This window comes from Seriola lalandi, unplaced genomic scaffold (assembly GCF_002814215.2).
Source record: "Seriola lalandi dorsalis isolate HSWRI2012SDOR001 ecotype SW California unplaced genomic scaffold, Sedor1 jcf7180002054504, whole genome shotgun sequence".
Taxonomy (NCBI): domain Eukaryota; kingdom Metazoa; phylum Chordata; class Actinopteri; order Carangiformes; family Carangidae; genus Seriola; species Seriola lalandi.
In genome coordinates, this window is record NW_019525057.1 from 1,058,007 (window position 1) to 1,082,129 (window position 24,123).

The window sequence follows — 24,123 nt, forward strand, 5'->3', positions numbered from 1 at the left end:
TCTCCCTCAACTGGAGCCTGAACCATGAAAACCAGGCCAAAGTTACAATATAAATGCAGAACCACTGGGGATGTAGCAATGACCAAATACTGGGTTAACTTTACGCAGTACTAATGACTTGTTTTGAGCCAGTATTAGTGTTGTTTTCTTATATTGCTGTTGGGTTACTAGATCAAAACAGCCCCTTGTGTCTGGTGGTTTTCTGTTGGGTAACTACAGGGTAAAGCTAAACCATTCCATTTTTAGAGTGTGTGGACAGGGGTGCTCAAAAACTTTTGGCCATTATATTAAGTATACTAGCACCACCTCTTGAAGAAAATCTTGTTAAAGAAAAAGTGTTATTGATCAAATCAGATTTTTCATTGAGATCCTCTTGATGTTAAATATTGTTGAAAAGAAAAGCTGACTCAGGTGAGGAGGGGATTTTCTCTAATTTTCCAAATATCTGGACAAAAACTAATGCAACAGTCAGCTGCAACAATCCCAGAACAATCAATACAATTTCAGCACTTGCAACCTGGCAGAGACCATCTGTGTGTCAGGAGAAGGTGAACACAGACTCAAGTGGTGGCTACTTCACTGACTCCGGAAAAACACAGTTTCTGTTGAATGGAACAAAATAACCTTACCAATCTATGGATAGAAGAATAATGATATTTTTCTCTTTAAGACTAGGAGATATTTTATTTTTGTTGTTTTTGTGGGAAATGCTCCTTTCTGTAGACAATACTCCGTTTTCCGTTTATTCCTATTTTCGGTCTTCTTTAAAATTCCTGCTCCTTTTAAATGTTTGTACTTCAAAATTGGATAATTCATTCAGAAATACGAATTATTACAATAATTATTTAAATTATCATTGCCATTATTATTACCCTAGGTCCACACACACACACGGAGCAGGAAGAATTGCACAGCTGCAACTTTAAGACTCTGCACGCCTCCCCTCCTTCAGCTCCAACAATGGTCTTTTCCAGCTCCGCTTATCACAGCAGAATTTGTAACATGCCATAATTTCTTCACCGGTGTGCGCGCGTCTCTCTCTCTCTCTCCCTCCGTGTGTGTGTGTGTGTGTATGTGTGTATGTGTGTAGCCCCGGAAATCAGATGTCATTACCCGACGCGGCTAATTCGGCGATTATTCCTGCTCTTTGGGTTTTGGACAATGCCAGCGGCCGGGACCAGCCGCACCTTCACGATCGGATCCTCGGCGTCGCTGCCTGTTTGCTCTGAAGAAGCTTCCTAGGATTGTCCGCTTGATGGTAGCTGTAGCTGACAGAGACTGCAGTTGTCATTGATCCGCTGCCAGAGCCTCTCCTGATAGTAAAGGAATAAATTGTGAGTATGCACACACTGTTGCCGCCGGTATTGCGGTGACCTACATTGCCCTATTCCTGCAGGCTCAAGGTGATTTTCTGCGGTGCCCTCTCTTCTCCATCCTCCAACTCTGGACTGGTTGGTGATATTGGAGGAAGTAGGAGGCTCCTGGTGTGGATGGAGACATGGTGTACATAACCTGTGCATTTCATGTTCGTGTGTGTGTGTGTGTGTGTGTGTGTGCGTGTGTGTGTGTGTGTGTGGTTGACATTGTGAGGCTCTGCAGGAGCTAAAAAAGAAAAAAAAAAGAATCGGCCGGCTGTCACAGTGGAGAGACAGAGGATAGAGTTAAAGGGGGGCGGGATGCAGACTGAGAGGCTGGCATGATGTAATGCACTTGAGACAATAGCCAAGGATTCTCCCCAATTATCATTTCAGAGAATGTGGAGGAGATGCGATCAGCGCCGCAGTCAGGCCGCTTCTGTGTGTGTGTGTGTGTGTGTGTGTGTGTGTGTGTGTGTGTGTGTGTGTGTGTGGTTAATTATAATAAAAAGAGAGGAGCTGTCATAGGAGGAACAGCTGCCCCTCCTATATACAATATTATTACCGGCTATTATAGAGATGCAAGGAGGGGAGAGAGCATGAAACAACCTCTCTGTCTCTCTGTCATCCACCCATCTACCTCACACATACACACACCACACACACACACACTGTATATTGTAAATGAATGAATGAATGAATGAATGAATGAATGAATGAATGAATGAATGAATGAATGAGAAGGCATCACACTTGCAGGTGCTGGCCTAATTCGATGCTAGAAGGTTAATTGCTGCAGGCAGAGCCATGATCGCCCTCTGATCTTGCAAATTAATATTAACATTTGCAACCATGGCAGCACATAACATGACAGCATTTGCATCCCAGTACACTACAGCCGGCTGAAGTTCTGGCATGCACTGCACTCTTATAGGCAGGGCGCTGCATTTAACGGGTTTTGCATTAAAAGTGTGCGACTTCCTCAACCATGCAAACACACGCCACTTGCCTAATATGTCTGGTGTGCAGACAAAGCTTTTTATTGCCTTGTGGTGTCATGCAGAAGGGTGGCTACCTGTGGGAGAAGCTATTATGTCTATAAAATGATGGTTTAAGGGCATTTTTTACGGGCCAGGTTTGACTGTTGCCAAAGCTGCCATAATGAGGAAGGTTAAGCGTTTGCGGTGGCGACCGGCGTGGTTCAAATCAGTTACAACCTGATCTTTGTAGCTTTTTTCTTTTTCTTCTATTCACCTCAATCTCTGCTCTTATTCAATCTCTATCGATTGATGGTTTGCATGACCTTGCTGCAGGAGATTGTGGGCAATGTTAAAGGCTACGCGCTGTCCTTTCATCCTCTCATGTGCATGCAGACTTATTTTCAGTTGAGCACACAGCCAATGAACACACACACACACACACACACATCAGACGACCACCCCTCCCTCCTCTCCACTCCCAGCCCCCTCGCAGATGCTCACACACAGGTAGAGGTAAAGCGCACTTGGAGACAAACAGAACCACATACACACTTGATGCACAGCTTCCTCTGCCTTTCCCGCCTCCCTAATGGCAGCAGACTGAGTGTAACTCTACACCCATGCCATCCTCTTCATCCCATCTCTAGCTCATTCACACACATGTGCCGGAGTCCACACGTGGCTGTCAGTGACTGCAGAATACTTGAATACAATAGGTTCTGCTGTAAGGATCCATTAGCAGTATGTGAGTCGGACTAATCGAATATTTAAGGACACAAAGCAACAGCTATCAGTAGGTTTTAGGTCCAGGAGTGTGACTGTGAATTTGTGGCGTGTTGCAGATTGGATACCATTGACAGAACGTACATAGCTGAGATAAATTAGGCTGGCAGTGTTCTCCCAGAGGCATTAGGACATATGGTGTTCTTGGACTGCTGTGGAATAGAGAGGTGCAGAAAAATACCAGTGGACTCATGGCGTCCATTCCAGATCATGGAGCTCATGGTTGGAGCAAAGATGACTCGCATGTACCTTTTTTAAAATAATAAGAAGAAGGTGGAGAATGGTCAGTTGGAATCAATCATGTTTTTTCCTCTTGTTTCTGGATTGATCATATTTTTTCCTCTTTTGGTCTATTTGCAATTGCTATTGCTGAATAGCTAACGTTAGCATTAACAGCTGTTCGCTTACCAGTCTAGAAGAAACATTATGTGTTCAGCATCAAACTTCATTCCTTTACTCGCCAAGAGCTGTCTCCATCAGTGGAAAGCAAGCCTCTAGTTTTGTGTCTATTTCTATCACCTCTTTTCGCCCACTGAAGTTAGCATGCTAACCAGTTAGCCCCAGTCCAACTGGACTGTCTCGTCACTGTAGCGTCCATGCTCCCTTGAAGAAGTGGTGCTGCTTGTCTCGTCTCTATCACGTCTTTTCAGCTAATGAAGTTAGCTAACCAGTTAGCCCCGGCCTGTCTCATCACTTTTTGATAGCGACTCACTGTAACCTCCAATCTGCCCTGATGTAGCTCTGCTTAGAGGGTGTATTATAACCTCTTGTCTTGTAAACACAACAATGGCTGAAGCTCTTGCCAAGCGACAATCACCACCACCCACTCCATGTTCGGTGGCAGAGAAAACTTACAAATAACCCCTTTGAACTGAGGCCATGTGTAACATTCAATAATAAAAATGCATTTTATTTATAGAGCATTTTTTGAATACTTACAGACGCATTACAAAACCAGTTAAAAAGATCCAAGGCGGTAGCAATAATTAATGGAACAGAATGGAGATTGTGAGCATCTCAAGACCATGTTTAACTTTCATTTGAAGAGCACTCAGGTCACAAAAGATCCTCAAATTCCCAGAAAAAACACAGAGGAAGTGACCAGAGTGTCCTCAGTGGCAGCTACAGTGCGGCCCTGCATGACACCAGCTACATGACACTGCAGATATCACAGCCTCAGGAGAACATGCTGAACCTTTGTCATTCTTTCGGTATGTAAGAGCATTTCACTATGTTGCAGTGATGATGGGTTTCAAATGAGCCACATCAATTAGCATCAGTATTAATCTTTCATCATGTGTGACTGTTGCGTCACCCCAGAGTGTCAAAGCGATGCAGGTCAGCCTTTGCAGTGTTGGAGATGAGTTAATACTCGGTAGACACCAGTCTGAGTGCTGCTCTATGTCCCTGTGGCAGCAATTGAAATCAAATAGACTTGAATTGTTTCCTTGGCAGTGCTGTTTCTTGGTTGTCAGAAGTCTCTCTGGTGCAGGGGAACCATATGAATGGGATTTCTCAGCACTATGAGTGTACCATGCAATCTGGCCCGTTCCATTCACAAAAAATGCTGTGTCACTCTTTTTCTCCAACTGTCGGCCCGATATGAATGCCAGAGTGGGAAAGAGTGGCCGTGCAACAGTTTCTCCATTACCTTTTGAGCTCATCGGCGCAGCCTGTAGATGCACTTTGTGCTCAGCGGCATGCCAAAAAATCAAACACAGACATTATTTAAAAGTGGAGTTTCTCAGTAGTCGGCTCCCCTGGCAGCCACAAAACGACGTGTATAATCAGCCCATTGCTTCTGGTACCGCTTCAAGTGTAGTGCATTACCATCAAAACAATATGGTTGTGCACTCTTATTCATGTTGTGAGGAAATGAGCTTGAATATAACAGAGTGTTAAAAACCTTTGATAAATTGACCTTCAGTCTTTAATTGGCTCTTCTTTCTTTCTTTTTTTTTTACTCATTTCTAAATGACCATCTCCTTGCTTAATGAGAAAGTTATGAATTCCATGCTTGATGGTAACAAAGCTTTAAACGCAGTATTAAGTAATGCCGGTTTTATTTTAGTCCCTCCATAGTCAGCTGAACAAGCGTACAGTAGCACAGCTTATCTCAAAAGCCACAGAGTGTCATGTTCAGTCCTCTGCCTGTTCTGCATGCGCTCGAGCTCCACACGCCTTTAGATGTTTCCCAGGTGGTGAATAGTGCTGAATTTGGCCATATACAGCTACAGGAACATACTGCTGTTTTTGTGTGCTGCTCCTTATCTAACTCGCACAATTGTTCCCATTAATGAGATTAACTTAAGACATTCAGGAAAATTAGCTGCAGCTTGCTGATTTGTTCTTGCCAAAATGGAGTGGTTCTACATAAGTGGCAAAATTTACATCTGTCCTGTTTAGATAGTTCGCTGCCTGCGTCACTTTTACTTCAGGGAAATCTCAAGTACCAGGGGATCATCATTCATTTTGTCGTCCTCCCCCTGTTTGTCCTTTTCACCGAGTTTAATTAGCTACAGTTGAGGTGAAGAATCAATACTTGTAAGCAAATAAAATCAGCTTCTACAGTCCTTCATTTGGCAGAAAATGGGATGAACTAAGCACTCTTGAATAATGTCAATGTTTTTCAAATTCGCACTTTCTGCCAATGGCAACTACAGTATGGTAAAGCTGTCAGTATGCTTCTACCAAAAGGTTTGTCAGTGATCAAAGAGTGTTTCAAACCCCCTTTCCTCATACCTGTCCGTTATTATTAACTAGTTACAAACTAGTTTGTCTCAACTAGAGTTGTTCTGATACCAATACTAGTCCCAGATGCCTCCAATACCACATAAAATTCTGGATTGGGTATTGGCAAGTACGCAAGTCTATGGTCCGATCTGACACCACGTAATTTATTAAACTTCATTAAAGTTTCACACCTGGATAAAAATTGTATTTTTCCCTGGAAGTCAGTTCTTCTTCGCTGCTCTAAAACAGTAGCCTATACAGGAAGTGACACTGTGCAGCCACTGGGAACTGTTTTAGAGCAGCGAAGACAGTCAAATAAGGTGATAAAAGAAAGATTCTATGGCATTCATGTATTTGTTCATGTTTTACAAAGGGTGTAACTGGAGCCATGCCATAAAACGAAAGCAATCATATCACATCCATACTAGTTAGTATACACCTTAACGCAGTGGTATCGGCGGATACTTAAGTTCAGGTGTCGGCATCGGAACATCTCTAGTCTCAACTGTGCTGACACGTTTATGGCTAGGGAAAAAGTCATGGCAAATAAACTGTAACACTATGAGAAAAGAATTTTCCTTTTCGATACCTTTGTGCTCACAAGTATAAATACGTCATTTTTGGATTGGGTTTTAAAAGCGCAGTGTCCTGGAATTCCCCATAAAAGGACTGTGCATGATTTGGGTTAAGGTTTCGACTTGATCTCTTCATGATTTGATCATGTTAAGCATCGGCTGCACTTTTATGCTTGTTTCAGGTTAGCTCAGCAAGTTTGTGCTGCCAGCTAGACTTGAATCTTCAGCCAGGTGTCCGAGCTTTGATGAGGCTGCTAGGCAGTTTAAAAAAAAAAAGAAAAAGAAAAAGGGCGCTCTGGATTTGTTGCACTGATTGGGAAGAAAAACCTCACTCCTACCCCCCTGAATAATTCATTGATTGGCATATGGCATGGAAAGAAAAGCCCAGTGATCCCTGCCTGTCTGTCTGTGTGCATTTCTTATTGCATGTGTTCAATTGAGCGTGTTGCTGTTCCTCCCTCCCGTGACTCCTGCATAATTTTAGCCTCACATTTACCATCTTTAACCAGGCGCGCCGCATTCAGTCACTTAAGCTTCGTCTTGTTGATCCAACATTCTTATGTCTATTGCTACAAGTACCAATTTCTCTCCACGAGGATCACATTGACAGATAAAAATCTTACATATTCATTATTAGACATGCATTTATGCTAAGCCAAAGTCTGACACGCTCGTCGAATTTGAGGGCAGATTCCCTGGTGTACATTATCATAATGTGCCGTGATGTTGCATTGCAGAGGAAATGTGCATAGAACGACTCTCTATCAGTAGTCATTCTGTTTCAGGCTCTGTGCATATCTGTTGACCAAATAGCTATTTTAATGGGGGTCAAATTGGCTGTCAAGTTGTGAGGAAATAGTATTGTCACTGTTAGCAAGCGCAATCTAGACAACATCTGCATCCCAGCTGGTAATAAGAGCTCTCAGTCTGCACATTCTTCACACTGCCCACTGTGGGTGATTAGTGTGTATCTATCCAAGAGGATCACAGTAACTCCTACCTGTCATCACCACTGCCTGCCTGCCCTTCACTAGAAAGAAACGAATGACTTGCTGCCCTCTAAAAGCAGTATTTGTCAAATGTTGAGCAGCACAGAAAAGAAAATGCTGGGGGAAAGCAGTGGCTGTTGATCACTTCATTTTGTGTCACAGCCTTGTAAGACAAGCTTTATTTCTGTACCTTTTTCCAAATCTCAAGTTCAAATAAGAGACAAGCCTGGTGCCTTTTGAATGGCACAATTAAGCGGATAAATGTTTCACTGAGTGATATGGCTTGCTGTCAGTTTTCAGAAAAGCTGCTTTATGCGTCTAAGGGTGCAGACAAAAAGCAGATCAGTCGGTGGACTTTTGCTCCGTATCGATTGATTTTTCATAGACAGAAATGATTTAAACAGCAGTCACGGCGCGATCAAAGCATAAGTGGCAGGAACAGGACAAAAGGAGATTGTATGTGCCATGAAGCAGAAAAAAACATCCTCAATACACTTTGCTCTCCACGCTGCTTAAAGCAGAAATAAAACGCCATTAAACAACAAAAATGTGTCTGGCATTTCAGGGCGTCTTGTCTTCGTTGGTGCATTGTGGGGACAAGTGCAGTGTGATTGTGTTCAAGGAGAGGTTGTGATTAAAAGATCAAATGTAAAGGTCAAATTTCAGCGTTAACCCTTCTCAATCTGGCAACAAGAGCAACCATAGCTGCCATTTTGCATTTCGAAATCACATGGAAATCGCTAACTGAAGTTTTCAGTTTTCATTTGTTAGCTTAATGGACAATGACAACACCAGTCACCAGTCGCCAATCTTTCCTAGTTAAAAATTACTCAAGGGTGAATTTTTCCTTTTTAAATGGTTGTTAAAAGGCACACAAACCACTGCAACCAGCAGCAACACTTGTGACCTATAAACCTTTCTCATATCCACTGCCTAATGCCAGATTCCAATGCATTTTTATGCAACCGGCACCTTCCTCTCTGCACACAACTAACATGTGTTGAGCCATAGTCAGGAATAAACCACTACCTTCTACTTAAAATGCACCACTGATGTCCCAGTCCGTCCTCCGGCTGGCCCCCTCTCCAGTCCGAGCGAAGGCTGGCATGTGCGTCGTGTCCAGCCAAGCAGCACGCAGGCTCTGGCCTCTCAGATCTAAACGGCAGCGGATGGTGGCTGAATGGTGAGCTGGTGGGAGTCTGGCCGGGTGCCTGGAGAAGATATGGGAGACCCCGGCTTTACTGCCAGAACATGCTGAGACACAGACCTGCCATTATAACCTACCCAGAGGGGACCAAGTGTGGGCAATGGGTGATAGAAACCTCACTAAATAAACCTGGCCCGGGTCAGCACACTGAGTGACTAAGGTCTGTTGTTACGGTTAATTTGAAATAATCATCAACCTGTAAGTGTCAAAGTTGTTTTTAGGCTTTTAAAACAATGTTGTATGAAGATTGAGCAAGTGACGTTTTTAAATATTTTTCTGGAAGGCTGAATAGGTTCAAAATATATTTAACTTTGCTGTTGATGCTAGCTTATAGCATCAATCGTGGTTTTTGACAGTGTTTGGTGCCAGCTAAATGACTGTAGCCTATGCTATTTTTGTGACATTGTGGTGTATCTAGCTATTAAGAAATTTAATATTCAAACTTTAAAGGGATATATTTGGACTTATTTGCTGTACTGTGAGTTATACGAGAAGATTTATTTCGATTTAATTTCTGCATGCAATAGAAAGCTTGTTACAGCTAGTTAGCCTAGCTTCAAGCAAAGACTGTAAACAGCGGGGATAGCTAGCATAGCATTGTACCTTCCCACAACTTAAAAACTGAAAAATCATATTCACATACTCCTTCTTGTATTGTAGAGAAAAAAATAATACACTGCTTCAATGAGCAGTTTAGTTGGCACCAGTATGTGAAAACAAGATGTCACAAGTAAGCTACTGAGGATGCTAGCTTCACACAACTCCACAACTCTGTCTGAAAACCGGGTGATTCTTGGATGTTTCGGGTGACTTGCTTGCTAGTTAATTAGATGCAATAAGTAAAAATGACAATTTTAGTACAGTTTGAAGGCATGTTTTTTTCTGTTTTGATGAAGGCTGTTTAGCTTCCTGCATCTGTGGTAAGCTAGGCTAAACATGTATGGGAAGCTCTTTCCTCTCAATGCACAGGGGCAAAACTTATATTAAATCATGGAAAGAAAGCAACTTATTATATTTTCCAAAATGACTTAGCTTCTGTCAATGGAGTAGGCTATTAGTTTTAATGTTCGCCTCACCTGTTTACATCTTTATAACCCATTACTTTTTGTGGCTTATTGTTTCAACACATGATAAAAATGCGTGATGGTGCAAACCCCACTTTAGTCCCCCCAGTTTGGATGACTCCTGAGGCTCTCTGATGTCCCTCAGGGAAGCTTGAATATGGCTTCACATATCCACCATAGCATAGATATGGTGTATTATGCAACTCGATCTGGGCTGGCCCATTAAACAGCACAAGCATGAAATCTAGGGCAGAACGCCCAGCCTCCCAAGACGTCTCTACAGCTTTGAAACGCCAGGGTGACGTTTAGCCGAGCTCCAACTGTGTCAGGCCCAATCACATACACATAGCTATACAAACAGTAATATTCACACATGTAGTAGACTCTGACACACACACATTTGTTTTGCTATAAATCTAAAGATCCTCTTTCTTATCATTAACGTAATCCTAATTCTGATTTTGAGCCTGAATCCCATTAAGATATTAAAATTGATTTGGTATAAATGCAACAAGACATTTTTGTAGTTTTAATTTAGAATCTTGTCATCTTATATACTTTGGAAGTTTAAATTGAGTCTAAGACCCCTGGTTCCCAACCAGGGGGTCAAATAAATCTTCATTTAATTTCAAAACTCTTTCTAATCTCTGGTCTCCCTCCTCTCCAGCAGAGCCAAGATGATGTGCGAGGTGATGCCGACCATCAGCGAGGACACGGCGCTGAGCCAGCGCGGCTCTCAGAGCAGCGCCTCGGACCCGGACTCCCACTTTGAGCAGCTGATGGTCAACATGCTGGACGAGAGGGACCGGCTGCTGGACACGCTGAGGGAAACCCAGGAGAGCCTCGGGCTGGCCCAGCAACATCTTCAGGACGTCATCTACGACCGTGACTCGCTGCAGCGTCAGCTCAGCTCCGCCCTGCCACAGGTAAGCCGCACTGGTGCTGTATTTGACTTTTTGGTTGGACCGTAACAGTGGGGCCAGCCCTATAATCACGAATGTCCCTGACTGATTGAATGATGGCATTTCCACCACTGCTCAGCGGAGAGTCAAGCCGCAGTCTACCAAGCCGCTCTGCTTTCCCAGCTGCTCAGGAACTGCAGGGAAGCGGAGGAGCGCTTCCAATACACTGAGCCCCGCCTCCATTACGGCAAATAAACTACAGCCACATACTAGGTTTTGACCCAGTCTTGTCTGAGAAAAGATATTCTTGTTGCATTTTTGCCTTTATTGACTGATAGTGTAGATATAGACGGGAGAGATGGGACTAAGACATGCAACTAAGCTCTGTGGCTGGACCTGAACTCAGGATGTTATAGTTATATGGTATGTGTCTTAAACTGTAGGCTACCAGGACACCTGTCTTTGACTTACAGTGTGTTATTTGCCAGGAGTATTGCAATCAAATAGTTGTATTAAATTACTTTGTTTGGTGTATTTTGCCCGCACAGTACATTTGCACCTTGGACTCTTTAAATCTCTCTTCTGTGTTGTTGTGTTAGTATGAGGTTTATGGGAAATTAACTTGTTGGAGCTGATGTATCATGTAGTTTTATGTGAGTGATACTGGTACTGCTTTGTCAGGAAATAGGAGGTGGAGGAGGACTGGGAGAGATCACTGGGTGATATTTTTGGGGGTGTTTTCCATTATAAAGAGATGACTGGCACACAGGTGGTGAGGATGATGGCTGGAGGGGTACATCAGCACGGCACGGTTCTGCATGCATTCTCAAGATCCTTCTCAGAGAGCAACCACAGAGTCCTTCTCCGTGTGGTGCATGAATTAAAATAAAAATACCAACTCTCAAACACACGAGAAGAATTTCCACAACATGCTGCAACACTTTGTTCTCATTTAAATTCCCTATAGCCGCTTTTATTGGATGGGCTACAATTTGCAATAAGAGCAGTGTGAAATATATTCTTCCCCAGCAGTATCCCTCATTGAAACTTTGTGTAATTAACTTTTAATTTATAGTACATTACTTGATCACGCTTACATGAACATGGCACAAACATTGTGTCTTCCAGTGTCATTATTTTAAGAAAAATTTCCAAATCAGTGAGTCTCATTAATTTCAAATCAAATCATGCAAGAGAGTTCATTAAAAAATGGGAATTTGGGTTATTTCTTTGTGTCCTTAAAACATTTATTTATTTTTTCTAATTACCATTCGGACTCCCAGTGAATTTAGATTGTTTTATAAAGCACCTTGTTTAAAGAATACACCAAATGGCATATTCCTATGTGTGTTGATTTTGCTACACTTGTGCTTAAATTGCACCACCACATTCACAGCCCATTCAATGTTCAACCATGTTGGTTGGATGACGCTGCACAGTTGCCTCTGTATACCAGTGAAACTTGGTGGAAATCTTCCACTTGCTCACGTTTTAGCAAAAATATGGAGAAAAAAAAATAAAAGTCTTACGTAATAATTCCTACAGTAAGCGGAGATTAGCACTTTCGGAAAGTGTGTCAGTAATTCTAGTCACACGCTCTCTCTCTCTCCCTCTCTGTCTCTCTCCCCACTCTCATTCCAGAAGACTCTGGAGGTTTTGCTGGTGGAGAGGAGAGGACTTTGTTCGCAGGCGGTGCCCACCGATAGCACAGTAATCCGCATAGTTTCAGAGACGCAGGCTGGGCACACACTGCGTCTGTATTAGCTTTGGTGTGATCTCACATTAAGGCTTAAAAGGGGTTTGAAGTGTTAAAATGATACTTCCTATTTTGAATTAATCCAGCCAAAAAATGATTCTCTTCTTCTTCTACTTCTTCTTCTTCTTGCCCCATGGCCTTTGGAATAATTTGAATTAACCCACTTACACCTCTTCATTCTGAAGTGTTGGAGAGCTCCTGTTGAGATGTTATATATATGCCTTTACCAGAGTGCTACAGTTTTCATTCGTGTCAAGCTGTAGTTTCGAACTCTGGCCTCCAGCTCATACTTTAGCCTCAGGGCTTTTATCTCCTTCAGAAGTTAAACCGTGGACATAATATACAGGTGAGAGTACAAGCCAAAAAAAAGGGAAAACTTAAGCACTATGCTCTTCCAGGATCGTACACGCCGAATAGAACGGACATTAATCTTACCTCCCTTGTCCCATATTCGAATTTACGTCTTTCCCCATTCTTGTTAGAACAGCAAATGTGTGATTCTTTCTCTCCTGTCTAAACATTCCCACCGTTCCGTTTCCAGAGGAGAGCATCCGAGGGCTGCCAAAGTGAAATAACATTTCCATTATCAGACAATTTCACTCGTGTCCACCGGCAGTAAAGGCTCTGCTGTGGTGGCGCTGCTGTGGTGATGTATTGGTTGTCATTGTGTAATGACAAGAGCTGACATACCGTTCTGGTGCTTTTCCTGGCACCCTGGCTTAAATTAGATGTCACTCCGATGTGATTGGGATCCTCCTAGCGACATCCTTGGCACAAACGTTTCCATTAATTAATCTGACGGTGTCTTATTGGGGCCTGTATGATATCAATATTACTCTAATGGTTAATGAAGAGGTTTGTTAGGCCTGGATGATTGCACAGAGGCATTTAGCCAAGGGAAAAGTGGCCTCGTTGTGCTTCTGTTCAATATGCAGATAAGAATTGCACTCGCAGCTTCTGCCTTTTTGGACAATAAGAAAGAGCTTATTTCACAGACGCAGTCATCACCTTTGTGCTGGTATGCCATGAATGTCTTTGCTCTTGATGAGGCTGTAATGATTTTACTGAATATGACACTTCTTTTATAACCACACTTCTTTAGTACAGATGTAATTTTGCGGCAATTTTAGGGCGACCAGCCGTGTGGAACAATGCTCAGATAATCATGTAGTGGGATTCTTAAAGAGGGCAATAGATAGCTTCCAGGTCTTTCACCACTCTGCGTGTGTGATTGCAGAGGAGGTGGCAAATGAGAAGAGAAGCAGCAGAGCTTCTCTTATAAAGACAGAAGTGGCCTCATTTAGGCGATAGGCAGGCTGTGAATGTGTCTTTACTGATATCCCTCCTCTGTTCCTGAAGCCCCGAGCACTGGCAGGATTAGGCGCTGGCCCACCACAAACTTCCCTCCCTCTTCTTCCTCTCCTCCTTTTTCTTCTTCTTCCCCCTTTCCTCCTCTCCCTGTTTCTGCTGTCACTGCCTTTTCTGCTATGTTGCGCTTTGCGTCTTGTGTGTTCCTCCTCTCCTCTGTTTTTCTCCCTTCTCCATCAGAGGTCACGGCTCCGCTTCACATCATGACACTTTCGACTGATCGGAGTGACATTCGCCGTCCCCGCTCGACGCTTCCAGGCAACACACCCCCCCCCCCACTCCTTACATGCATAACAATCCCTGATTCCTTCATCCTCACCCACTGTCCCTTGTCTTCTCCTTCTACTTTTCATCAGGCCATTTTGTCACCGAGCAGGAGAATGACAGAGGCAACCATTAGCCATATATCTGTCATACACCCATTAGTTGCATGACATGCCCCGTGTACATTGATGAGCTTCTGACTTCAACGTCATCTTTTAAGTCTCAATTACTCACCTGTAGTAGGTCTGGAAAGTTTGTAGCTTTGTTGACTGAATTTCTAGCAATTAGAAATTACTCTGATAGCGATAACCTGGAGTAGCAATAGTCCATCAAAACTTCTCAAATCACTCTTCCATAATAAGCCTTTCCAATTCATCTAGTTACCACTTCACTGTCCATTCAGTGTAACTATTCTTTTTGTGCACTCTTGTACAGTTGTGCACTTGTATTTCAGTGTAATTCATTTACCAAAAAAGAGGCAAAACACACAATGAACAAAGTTAAAGATCAATTTGACTGATAGAATTATTATTTATCTATTTATTTATTTTCTATAGATATCGCGATAATATCACTGTCGTGAATTCTTTTGGCCACAATGATCATGCCTTAAAGAAGCTATTTGTAAGTTTTGCTAATGCTACATAGCCAACGTTAGCATTAACAAGTGTTTACTTACAGTTCTTGCCAAGAGCTTCAGCCATTGTTGCGTTTACAAGACAACAGGTTAATACATCTGGAGCAGACTGGACACTACAGTGACTCGGTATCGGAAAGTGATGAGAGGGGCAAACCGGGCCGGGGCTAGCTGGTTAGCATGCTAACTTCAGTAGAGGATGTTATAGAAACAGAAGCAAAACAAGAGGGTTGCTTTCCACTGCTAGAGACAACTTTTGACGAGTAAAGATATTTAGTTTGATGCTGAACTCGCAACATTTCTTCTAGACAGTTAAGTAAACAGCTATTAATGCTAACATTGGCTATGTAGCAATAACAAAACTCAAAAAGCTCCTTTGAAACTCTGATATTGTGACAGCACTATCCCAAACACAACTTTGCCTACTAGCTTTGAAGCTTTATGGGATGTAATGTGTTTCATGATTTATTGAATAAGCAACAATTGTTTGGAGGATAAAGAATATACTTTCATACTGTTCAGAGCCATATTTCAAGCCTATGGGAGTTGATTATTTGGTGCTCAAAACATTTTTGATGGAGTACTGTATTCCTTTTGAGAGTGGAAACATAGAGGAAACTTATTTCTACAGTGATTGCATTTTATATTATTATTATTAACATGGCCATCTGGTATAATGAACATTGGTGCTCAGATTGTTTGAGTGTTTGAGTCTAAAATATATATAAAATATAACCTCCAGTCTATAGCCAGACATCCAGCAACATCAACACTGAAGAGACTATCCTTGTTAAACTGCCCTCAGTTTAATATTTGTATGATGCATCACTGAATGTTTAACAGGTGGGTAAAGTCTTCTTGGCAAACAAAGCAATGGATTTACCCCTCAGCCACTTTTCTGCTCCTAATGCAAAATATATTTTATTGCAAACACTTTCTTCTTGCCTCTAACTATGAGCCTCTCTGGGAATTGAGGGGTACCACTGTCATCCGAAAGCCTGGTGTTTCGCCCTTTTGACGCATTATTCTGGCTTGTTTCCTCTGCTACAGTGAATTTGGAGTCACTCCGCTCGCACAAAGACTCCCCACTAGTACTCTATGGACTCTATTCAGAGAAAGAGATAGGGAAAGACACGTAAAGCATGCAGACAACCCAAAGCCTAAAGCACCGCGCACATGTGACCCTCCTCCCATCCCCCAACTCCCCGTATCGTGACACAGGCAGGCAGGCTGGCAGACAGGCAGCGTTCTCCGGAGCACTCAGCTGTGCGTTACTGTACTCAAAGGGCCCTGAGGGGATGCGGGAGTCTTCTCCCCATGCTGTTTATTTACTGTTGCCAAACATGGCCTGATGAAGGCTGCTGCTGTTGCTGCTGATGTTCTCCACAGCAGCGTCCACTCCTGCTGATTCTGGTCAGCGACACCAAGCTGTCGTCTTTGGCAAACACAAACTGGAGTTTTGGACATAGGAGGAGATGCTCTGGATAATAATTTACTAGTTTAATTGAACATTAAGAAGGTGAAAGACAAAACAAACTCTGGTTAACACACTCTTTATTTTTCCTTTCATTGTGACCATGGTATTTCGTGATCCTGGATGGTGAACAGGTGCACTTCAGCTTGGTCGGGAACACCAGAAGCCCAGCTGACCTTTTTAGATGTTGTAAAGGGAATAAAAACACATGAAATGACAATGGAACCGGCTCTGTAAGGCTGTAAATGTGAAGTGGGGCACCAATATGTCCACGAGACACGTGACTTGCCTTTTTGAAGTGAGCAGGTTTGCATCACGGTCACTGCTCTGCGATTTTACAGAGGTGTTATAGTCGTAGAAAGACAGCCAGTTTCATACTGTGAACTCTCCCTTCTTTTTGATTTTTATCATTAAGAGATTACAACAAAAAAAAAAAAATCACACTTTTTTTATTCACATTTAGATTCAGAACCTGAATGCGTGGGTCAGTGTGGATGTGTGAATCTCACCTGCTGGACCAACAGCACGGCCTCAGATCCACGCAGACGTTGATGCGAGAGCTTTCTCTCCCCAGCCAGACAGTAATGAAACACCAGCCAATTGATCTCACACACACACACACACACACACACACACACACACACATACAGACACACGGCACACCGATGTTGTAATGAAAGCTAAGACTGCACTAGATTACTGTACAGGGCAGCCAATTGATCTGTGGTTTGTTCATTCATGACCATCCTACTGGCTTCGGTTGAAATTACAACAGTGTCTCTTCCTGCAACGTCTCTTATACAAAGGGCTGATTGAGCCTGAAGAGATGCTTTGATTTCACACAGCAATTACAGTTTCATTAAACGGCAGTAGTGGATTTATCTAAAGGGTGAGGACTATGTATATCTCTAGTATCTGGTCATTAGCAGCATGCTTTAAGTCAATAACACCGCCCCCCCTCCCCCGTTTATTAATCATACATGACACAACCATTTGTCAAAGGGTCCACAGTCACGTCCTCCCATCCTTCTTAAAGCATCAGCCAATATTGCCAAATGAAGGTTTGTAGTCATGGGCTGTACCACTCCCGGACCTCCATGGGGGTGCGTGGTGAACCAGTAGTGATGGGAGTGAGGGAGGAGGGAGGGGAGACGGTGAACCCCCGTGACAAGGGCAGAGTGTGGAAACGAAGATGACTAAGTTTATCGAGGATGGGAGGTGGATCCTGCTCCTCTTTGCTTCCTGATGTTTGTTTGTTTGTTTGTTTGTTCTTTTTGTTTTTTTCCTTCTTCTCAATTCTCCTCTTCCTCCATCCCACTCCCCTCCCCATCTCTCTGTTGCTTGCACAGGAGGCCCTCTGGGCTCCAGCAGTCAGCCAGTCAGCTGGTCTCCTCTGCCAGAGCAGCACATGATTTTCCATGATTACTGTTATTGTTTGTGCCCCAGTTCATGCCGCCTGCAGGCTAGATGTGCGGCTGATGCATGTGCAGTAAGACAAGCTACACTAAGACTTTACCAGTAATGACTTTTAGCTTCGGAATACATGTGGGAGTTCATTTACTGATGTCCTTGGCACGGCCATGTTTTGTCTGACATCCACTGTGATAGACAGTTGTGGTGAATTTTCCAATCTTCCTGTCTCGCAAGCGTTGATTTGCAAACTAAAGCCTCGTTTTTCTGCTCAATTTACCCCCAAAGCCTTGTTTTTCTTCCCTTCCCTTAATTCTTCTCTCTCTTTAATCTTCTCCAGATCGACAGAAATAGGGATGGGCCCTTGGCACACACCGCATGCATCGAGTGTCTGTAATGTCTCTGACGGAGCTGCTTGATCAATACCCTTGAAAGGTTAGGGTCTGATTAGGGAGACAGATCTAGTCCTCCTCCTCCTCCTACCCCCAGATGAATCATCGCTGCTAGTGCTGATGCCAAGCGCTGGGTGCTGGGTGACCGTTGTCTGACAGTGGGTTGCCGGGGGGAAACGGAAGAAGGGGTTCTGATCAGACACGCCAAGGTGACAAGGCAGTGCAGGAGGATCTCCTGCAGATGTAATTATCTCTCTAATGAACAGCACAGTAGGGCACCAGAGTGCTGTAAAGTCAGGAAGTTGCAGGGAACTGTACATCAGCATAACAAGGAAACAGCAGCTGCTTGCATACAAGGTCTTTAAATTCTACAAGTTGAAGTTAGGCAGATGTAAAAACTGCACAGAAGAGAGTAAATTGAACATTCTGAGCTGCTGCACAGTTTCAGCATCTTTTCCTGCATGAGATTGGTCCCATTCTGGCGCCGGAGTCACCACAGACAAGCTGCTTTTAACTGGTTCACTTGATTTGATATTTCCGGAAGAAACCAGTGTGTTAACCACATTTGTCTCTAATGACATAATGAAGCTGATGCTGCAAAATGCAAAATACCTCTGAAAACTTTCATCACCACCATGCTAGAAGGCAGGGTTGAATTTAATACTTTCAGAGCTTTGGGTCTGACTGGTTAATACTGTATGTGAATCCATTTTGGGGTTTTTTTTTTTACTAATTTTTTTTATTTTTTTATTCATAGCCACAAAGATGATAGAAAAGGTGCTCAGAGTGAAACAAAACCAGCCGCTTCATTTCTCTTCAGTGTTCGCAGAATCATATATGAAGAATAGTCAAGAATCACTGATTGCAGTCATTTCTAAGTATCTAAATACACTGCATTAAACATGGCAGGCGAGAGGAGTTCCTCACTGCTACACTGTGGCGCATTAATTAGTTCTGTCCAGATTCCTTTCTATTCATATTTAATGGACAAAGAGAATGAAATCGGTGGGTATTTTGATTCAGTCAGAGACATTTCAGTTACAATAACAGTGCTGCTTAGATACGAATGAGATCTTCAGAGAACCAATGCTGTAAATCGCTCCTCTAACCTGGTGTATTATTACAAATATCAATATTTACATTACAAATGGACCCCAAACCATTAATGTACTTCTTAATTTAACACAACCAACAGTTTGGACACGCAGCTCAAGAAATAATATGGAGGTATGAGGTAATCGTGAGTTGCGAACATGCATCAGCTTCTTCCTGCACTTCTTGCATACAGCTTTGCAGCTGTTTGCTGTCTTCCTTGTTTTTAAACCAGAAATGCAACCACACATCTGCCTTTAAACCTGTGCTTTCAGTGGAGTACAGTATGCACGGGAGACTAAAAGGCATATGTTAAAAGATTTATGAATTAATTGAATCGGATTATTCCAATGAAAATCGTTTTGAATCTGGGAAAACTACTGTAACGCTAAATTTAAACTAAATGACAATAAACAACAAGCTGTTTGGAAACGTTTTCATGCCAGAGATCAAAAATGTTATTAATACCTGGATAGCGACGTGTTAACTGTTTAATATAAGCTGTAAGCACACTTATTAGGGAAAAAGGGGCCGCCATGCAGCACCAGTCAGTCAGGCAGCCTGCAGCATTGTGGAGATGACTCTACAGACGGGAAGTAATTACTCAAGCATGACAGACCCAGTTGCAGAATGAAATATTTCGGTGCTGCTAAGCTATTGCTTTTAGCTGGCGATTGCAAGGTATTCATTTTTAATCAAGGCTTCTTCACGTACCTCATCAGTTCTAAAAAAAAAAAAAAAGGAGGCCCTCATTTGACATGTCTTTTGTAGAAATGAATAGCGGGAGCATCTGCAGGGGGAATAGTAGAAAAACCTGATTTTTAATGTAATTGATCCATCCAGTCCCGGATTCGATCTTAAGTGATAGCTCTTTTAGGTTTTGGGTTCGCTAGACCCAGATAACATCTGGATTAATGAAGCTGCTGTTGGTCCAGTATTAAGCTGAAAAGTGGACAGGGGAAGTTGAATAATGTAAGTACAGATGCACGCCCAAGCAGGGTATTGGTTATAAATTCGTTGCTCTTGACTTTGTGGCCGAAAACTCGATACTTAATACACAGTCCTTTGCTGCAGAAGTCTCCGGCTTCATTGAGTAAAGGCTGAATTATGCTGCTCCATTTTGGTGTCGCAGTAGTGACTCCATAGATGCCTGTGGCGCAGAGATTCATCTATGGTTCAGAGTTGGCTTTAGCCCCACTGACTGCTGTAGTGTCTGCTGTGTAGACATAGACATCATCCTGGTTCCCTCGACAAAAAGCCAACAGGATTTTTACATTGGCTTTTGGATTATTGCAGAAAATAATCTTTGTGACGAACAAAAGTTTATGATACTTATACGTTTTGTTTATATGAACAACACTTTTGCCACTCATGCTGGTTCGTGGTTCAGGAGTTTAATTCACTTCATGAAATCAGTGCCTGTGCCATGTTTGTTTAAGACATCAAATATTTATTGCCCTTCTATGCTATCAAGCATGTCTCCTGCAAAGTGTCAGGTGAACTTAGCCTCTAGCTTGATGTGATGATTTACATTCATGAGTCTCTTTTCCACTTCTAAGCAAGCAGTGACATACATTGCAGAATCTCCAGGTGTTTTTATTTTTTCAAATGTGCCCAAGAACATTTGATGATGAATCATTTGCGTTTCGTTAAAAACGACAACGTGTAGGCAGGCAGACCCTGAACTCTTTGATGTCATCTCCTCCAGTGAGCGAAAATCCACGTGTGTGAGTGTGTATTTTGTGTGGGTGGAACGGAAGGAGCGGAGTTGTATTAGAGTTTGCATCTCTGTGGGGAAAAAAAAACTTGGGCATGACTCAGACCCTGAGGCAAGAAATACAGAAAGTTTCAACTCTTATTCCACACACACACACACACACACACACACGTACAGTCGCATCCTCACGAATACAAACCCAAATACACACTCGCACACATTCATACTGCTTGCTGGCTTCGCCTGAATGAATTAGAGAACTGGTCCCTCGAGAGCCACTTAAGTGAGCAGAGTGAAATGAGGTTTTGACCAATACTTAGTGCTCCTCGCAGTGTGCTGATCTGGAAACGTAATCCTCCAAAAGCAACTACATCTGTTTATTTTTGCCTCCACTGTTGACGAATATTACCTCCTCAGGTTTACCTGTTGAAGCACTTGAATCCAAGCCAATCCAGCCAAGACGTGCTTATTTAACTACACCCCAAAACATGTCACACACTGCAGCAAATGTAGGTTATCTGATGAGGAATATTTTGTATTTTTTAAAAATCTTTTGGAGTTTTGGCAGCTGCACAGGTCTCTGAAATGGGCTGCTGGTTTTGGCCATGCAGCTGGTCCTCATTAATGGATACCTTTTAGCTTCTTTAGCTTCTTCCTTTTAGCTCCACTTGAGAGCCAGAAATAGAGCATGATGTCACCGGCTCTTGGCGCCGGCTGACAATCTTGTTCAAGGACTCCAAAGTGAGTCGATCCCATGATGTGCTCCTTGCTTCTGCTGCATCACAGCTCCCACCTATAGTGTGGCGTGATGAACACATCTGCAGATGCAAGTCATTAAACGCACTACAACTAAATACGTCATCTGTGACTGACATGTAAGCACAGCTATTCAAAGCATTTGCCTGTAATTAGCATTACTTATTGCTAGTGTCAATGATGCTATTTCTAATGTCACTGATTCTAATATTGAAATCGCACACATAGTGATGTGCACAACAGTGTAAGTTGTAAATTAAAATGAGCACTTGGAGTTTGAAGAGGTTAAACAAACAGATTTAAAGCCACCTATGTAGAAACCAGTTGTTCTGTTTAGAATTAGAAATCTGTAATTGCTATCTGTAAATAATAAGAAATGGAAGGGTATTTGGGTTCTGTTTTTACTGTTTTTAAAAATGAAAGAGTACATCATTTCCATCATTTCTACCTTTTTAGCCATGCTTGTGAGGTAGCTTTCAGTCAGTTAGCCCACCATTTTGGTCCAAGACTGAAAGTTGCCATGAAGTTTTGTATAAACATTAAATTTTGGTGATCCCCGACTTTTCATCTAGCACCATCATCAGGTAAAACTTTCTGTTTATCAAATACACTTGTTTGTGACCAAATACTTGCAAAACAAATTACATTCACATTAGCCATAGCTGAACTTGGTGCTAGCATGCTAACATGATCACAATGAAAACGCATTGTCATTGTGGACCATGTGTAAAGCAATCAGCTGTATGAGCTGTACCACTTGTCTAATTTTGATTTCTAACGCTGCCAACATTATCCAGGAAGTGTCGTCGTCACGTCAGGAGCACAAGCCATTGAGTGAGTCTCTGAGAGCAGATGTCCCCCTCTGCCCCCAGCTACCTCCAAGGCCACATATGCATTCACTCAAATAAGCTTCAATTCAACAGTAGAGCTTTTTATAGCAACAACAAACGACCTATATATGATTTTCCCCCTACACCAAAAGCGCTGCGTGGCAAGGGCGGGAATGAAGTCCTTGATTTTTGAAGGTGAAATATAATGACTTGCCCACACTCTCCAAGGAGTTGTTCCTCTGTGTCTCTTCATAACTGCATCTTCCCAAACTGTGGGGGTGGGTCGGACGTATATATGACATTGTTATGCAGTCAATGAACCAGAGATACTTGATATAATTAAGTCATGGCTTGGTATGTCACAGTTTCTAATCACTTTCACATGATGTAGTGTATCCCAGCTTTTCAGTGGCACTGCTTTGCATTACTTGAACGTCTGATTGTCTGGAAACATGATAATAATATAAATATAAAACACTTGAATATTGAAGAGGAAAAGCATTAAATGATGCTGTTTTTATTCTCATAGTCTACCTGTAGATAGCTGCACACGTGTGGATGTGTGACATCGCCTCCAGATTTTTGCGGAGTGTGATAGCAGAAAATCTTCCAGCAACTGTGAATGTCTTTTGGACAACTCTAAATGGCAGTCTGGTGTCAGCCTCTTCAAAATCAAATGGCGAGGGAGTCCTTCTAGACACACCATTTTCCACTAATATTCAACATGTTGAATAAATCATTGCAGCAGCAGAGATATCAGTTTCCAAGTGACAGCAGCCTCAATACACAAGAACACAGTGGAGCTACGTGACATATTGCATTTTGAAGAGGTTTTCTCGACCGGCAGTGTCCGCTGGCTTTTACTATTGTTGTCACTGTTGCTCTCTATATGTATAATTTGCAGCTGAGCGCAGCAGGTTTTCTCGCTGGTCAAAGGAATTTTGGGACCTGTAGGAAATGACAGAATAGACAAAAAAGCACACAAAGGCAGGTTGGAGACGAAAAGAAAATGTCCTCCCTCAAATCCCTTTATTGCATAAACACTCGGATAAATCCTCCGTCCGATTTAAGTGTTGCGCTCTCGACTAACACATTCCCACTGATAGTGGACGCACACGCTGCTTCAGTCCGACTGCCACAGTGTGGAAGTGCTGTGAAGTTATTAAACCCAGCAAGAGTTACACAGCTTATAATTATAAATCAGCATCCATGATTTCTTGAGTTGTAATGAGAGGACATGTCACTCATAATGTCAGAGAAGCATTAAGACTTTACAGAGATTTTTAAACTTGATGCTTGTTGATTTTACTTAGCCCACAGCCCAGAAAAGACAATACCTTTACTTTAATGGCATTTAATGACTATATGTTAAACATATAACAGGTTCTACTGGATCTGTTTGACAACTTTTTTGACAGAAATGCTCAAAAAGTGAAATCCTGTATAGGTTAAAGTGTTCTGTGTGTAGAAATGAGGTGCCAGTTGTCTGTCAGTTCTACAGCAGTTGCAGTTTAACTGATGAGAAAATATTCTTTCATCTACTCCCCAAATACATTACCTGTATGTACTCTTTCTCTATAGCTAGTTTGTGCTTGTAGATTAGCGTTAGTTCAATTTTGCTACAATAAATTTAAGGCTAATTAAGCTAAATGCTATACCACCTGCTTGAGGCTAATATGTTGCTAATACAACAATAGTTACATTTTCTGTTGGAGTAACTGTAGCATGTTTTACTCATTTTACTTTGACTGTCATGTGTCATATGTTGTATATGTTTACCAGATTAATGATTGTGCTGTATCTCCTGTGGCATCTTAATGTTCACTGGTCTTTTTTCTG

General features: G+C 42.4%; 1 protein-coding gene across 6 annotated transcripts in view; it reads left to right on the plus strand.

Annotated features, from left to right (window-relative positions):
• The first annotated feature begins 1,038 nt into the window (after positions 1 to 1,038).
• Positions 1,039 to 24,123, plus strand: part of ppfia2 (PTPRF interacting protein alpha 2) — a 153,097-nt gene continuing 130,012 nt past the window's right edge. For 5 of the 6 annotated variants that reach the window (XM_023413105.2, XM_087175824.1, XM_023413111.2 and 2 more), the window contains exons 1-2: positions 1,039 to 1,334; positions 10,354 to 10,612. In XM_023413105.2, coding sequence (XP_023268873.1) covers positions 10,364 to 10,612 — 249 coding nt within the window. In that variant the 5' untranslated portion in view covers positions 1,039 to 1,334; positions 10,354 to 10,363. The remainder of the gene's footprint in view (positions 1,335 to 10,353; positions 10,613 to 24,123) is intronic. The other variant, XM_087175823.1, reaches the window with a different exon arrangement.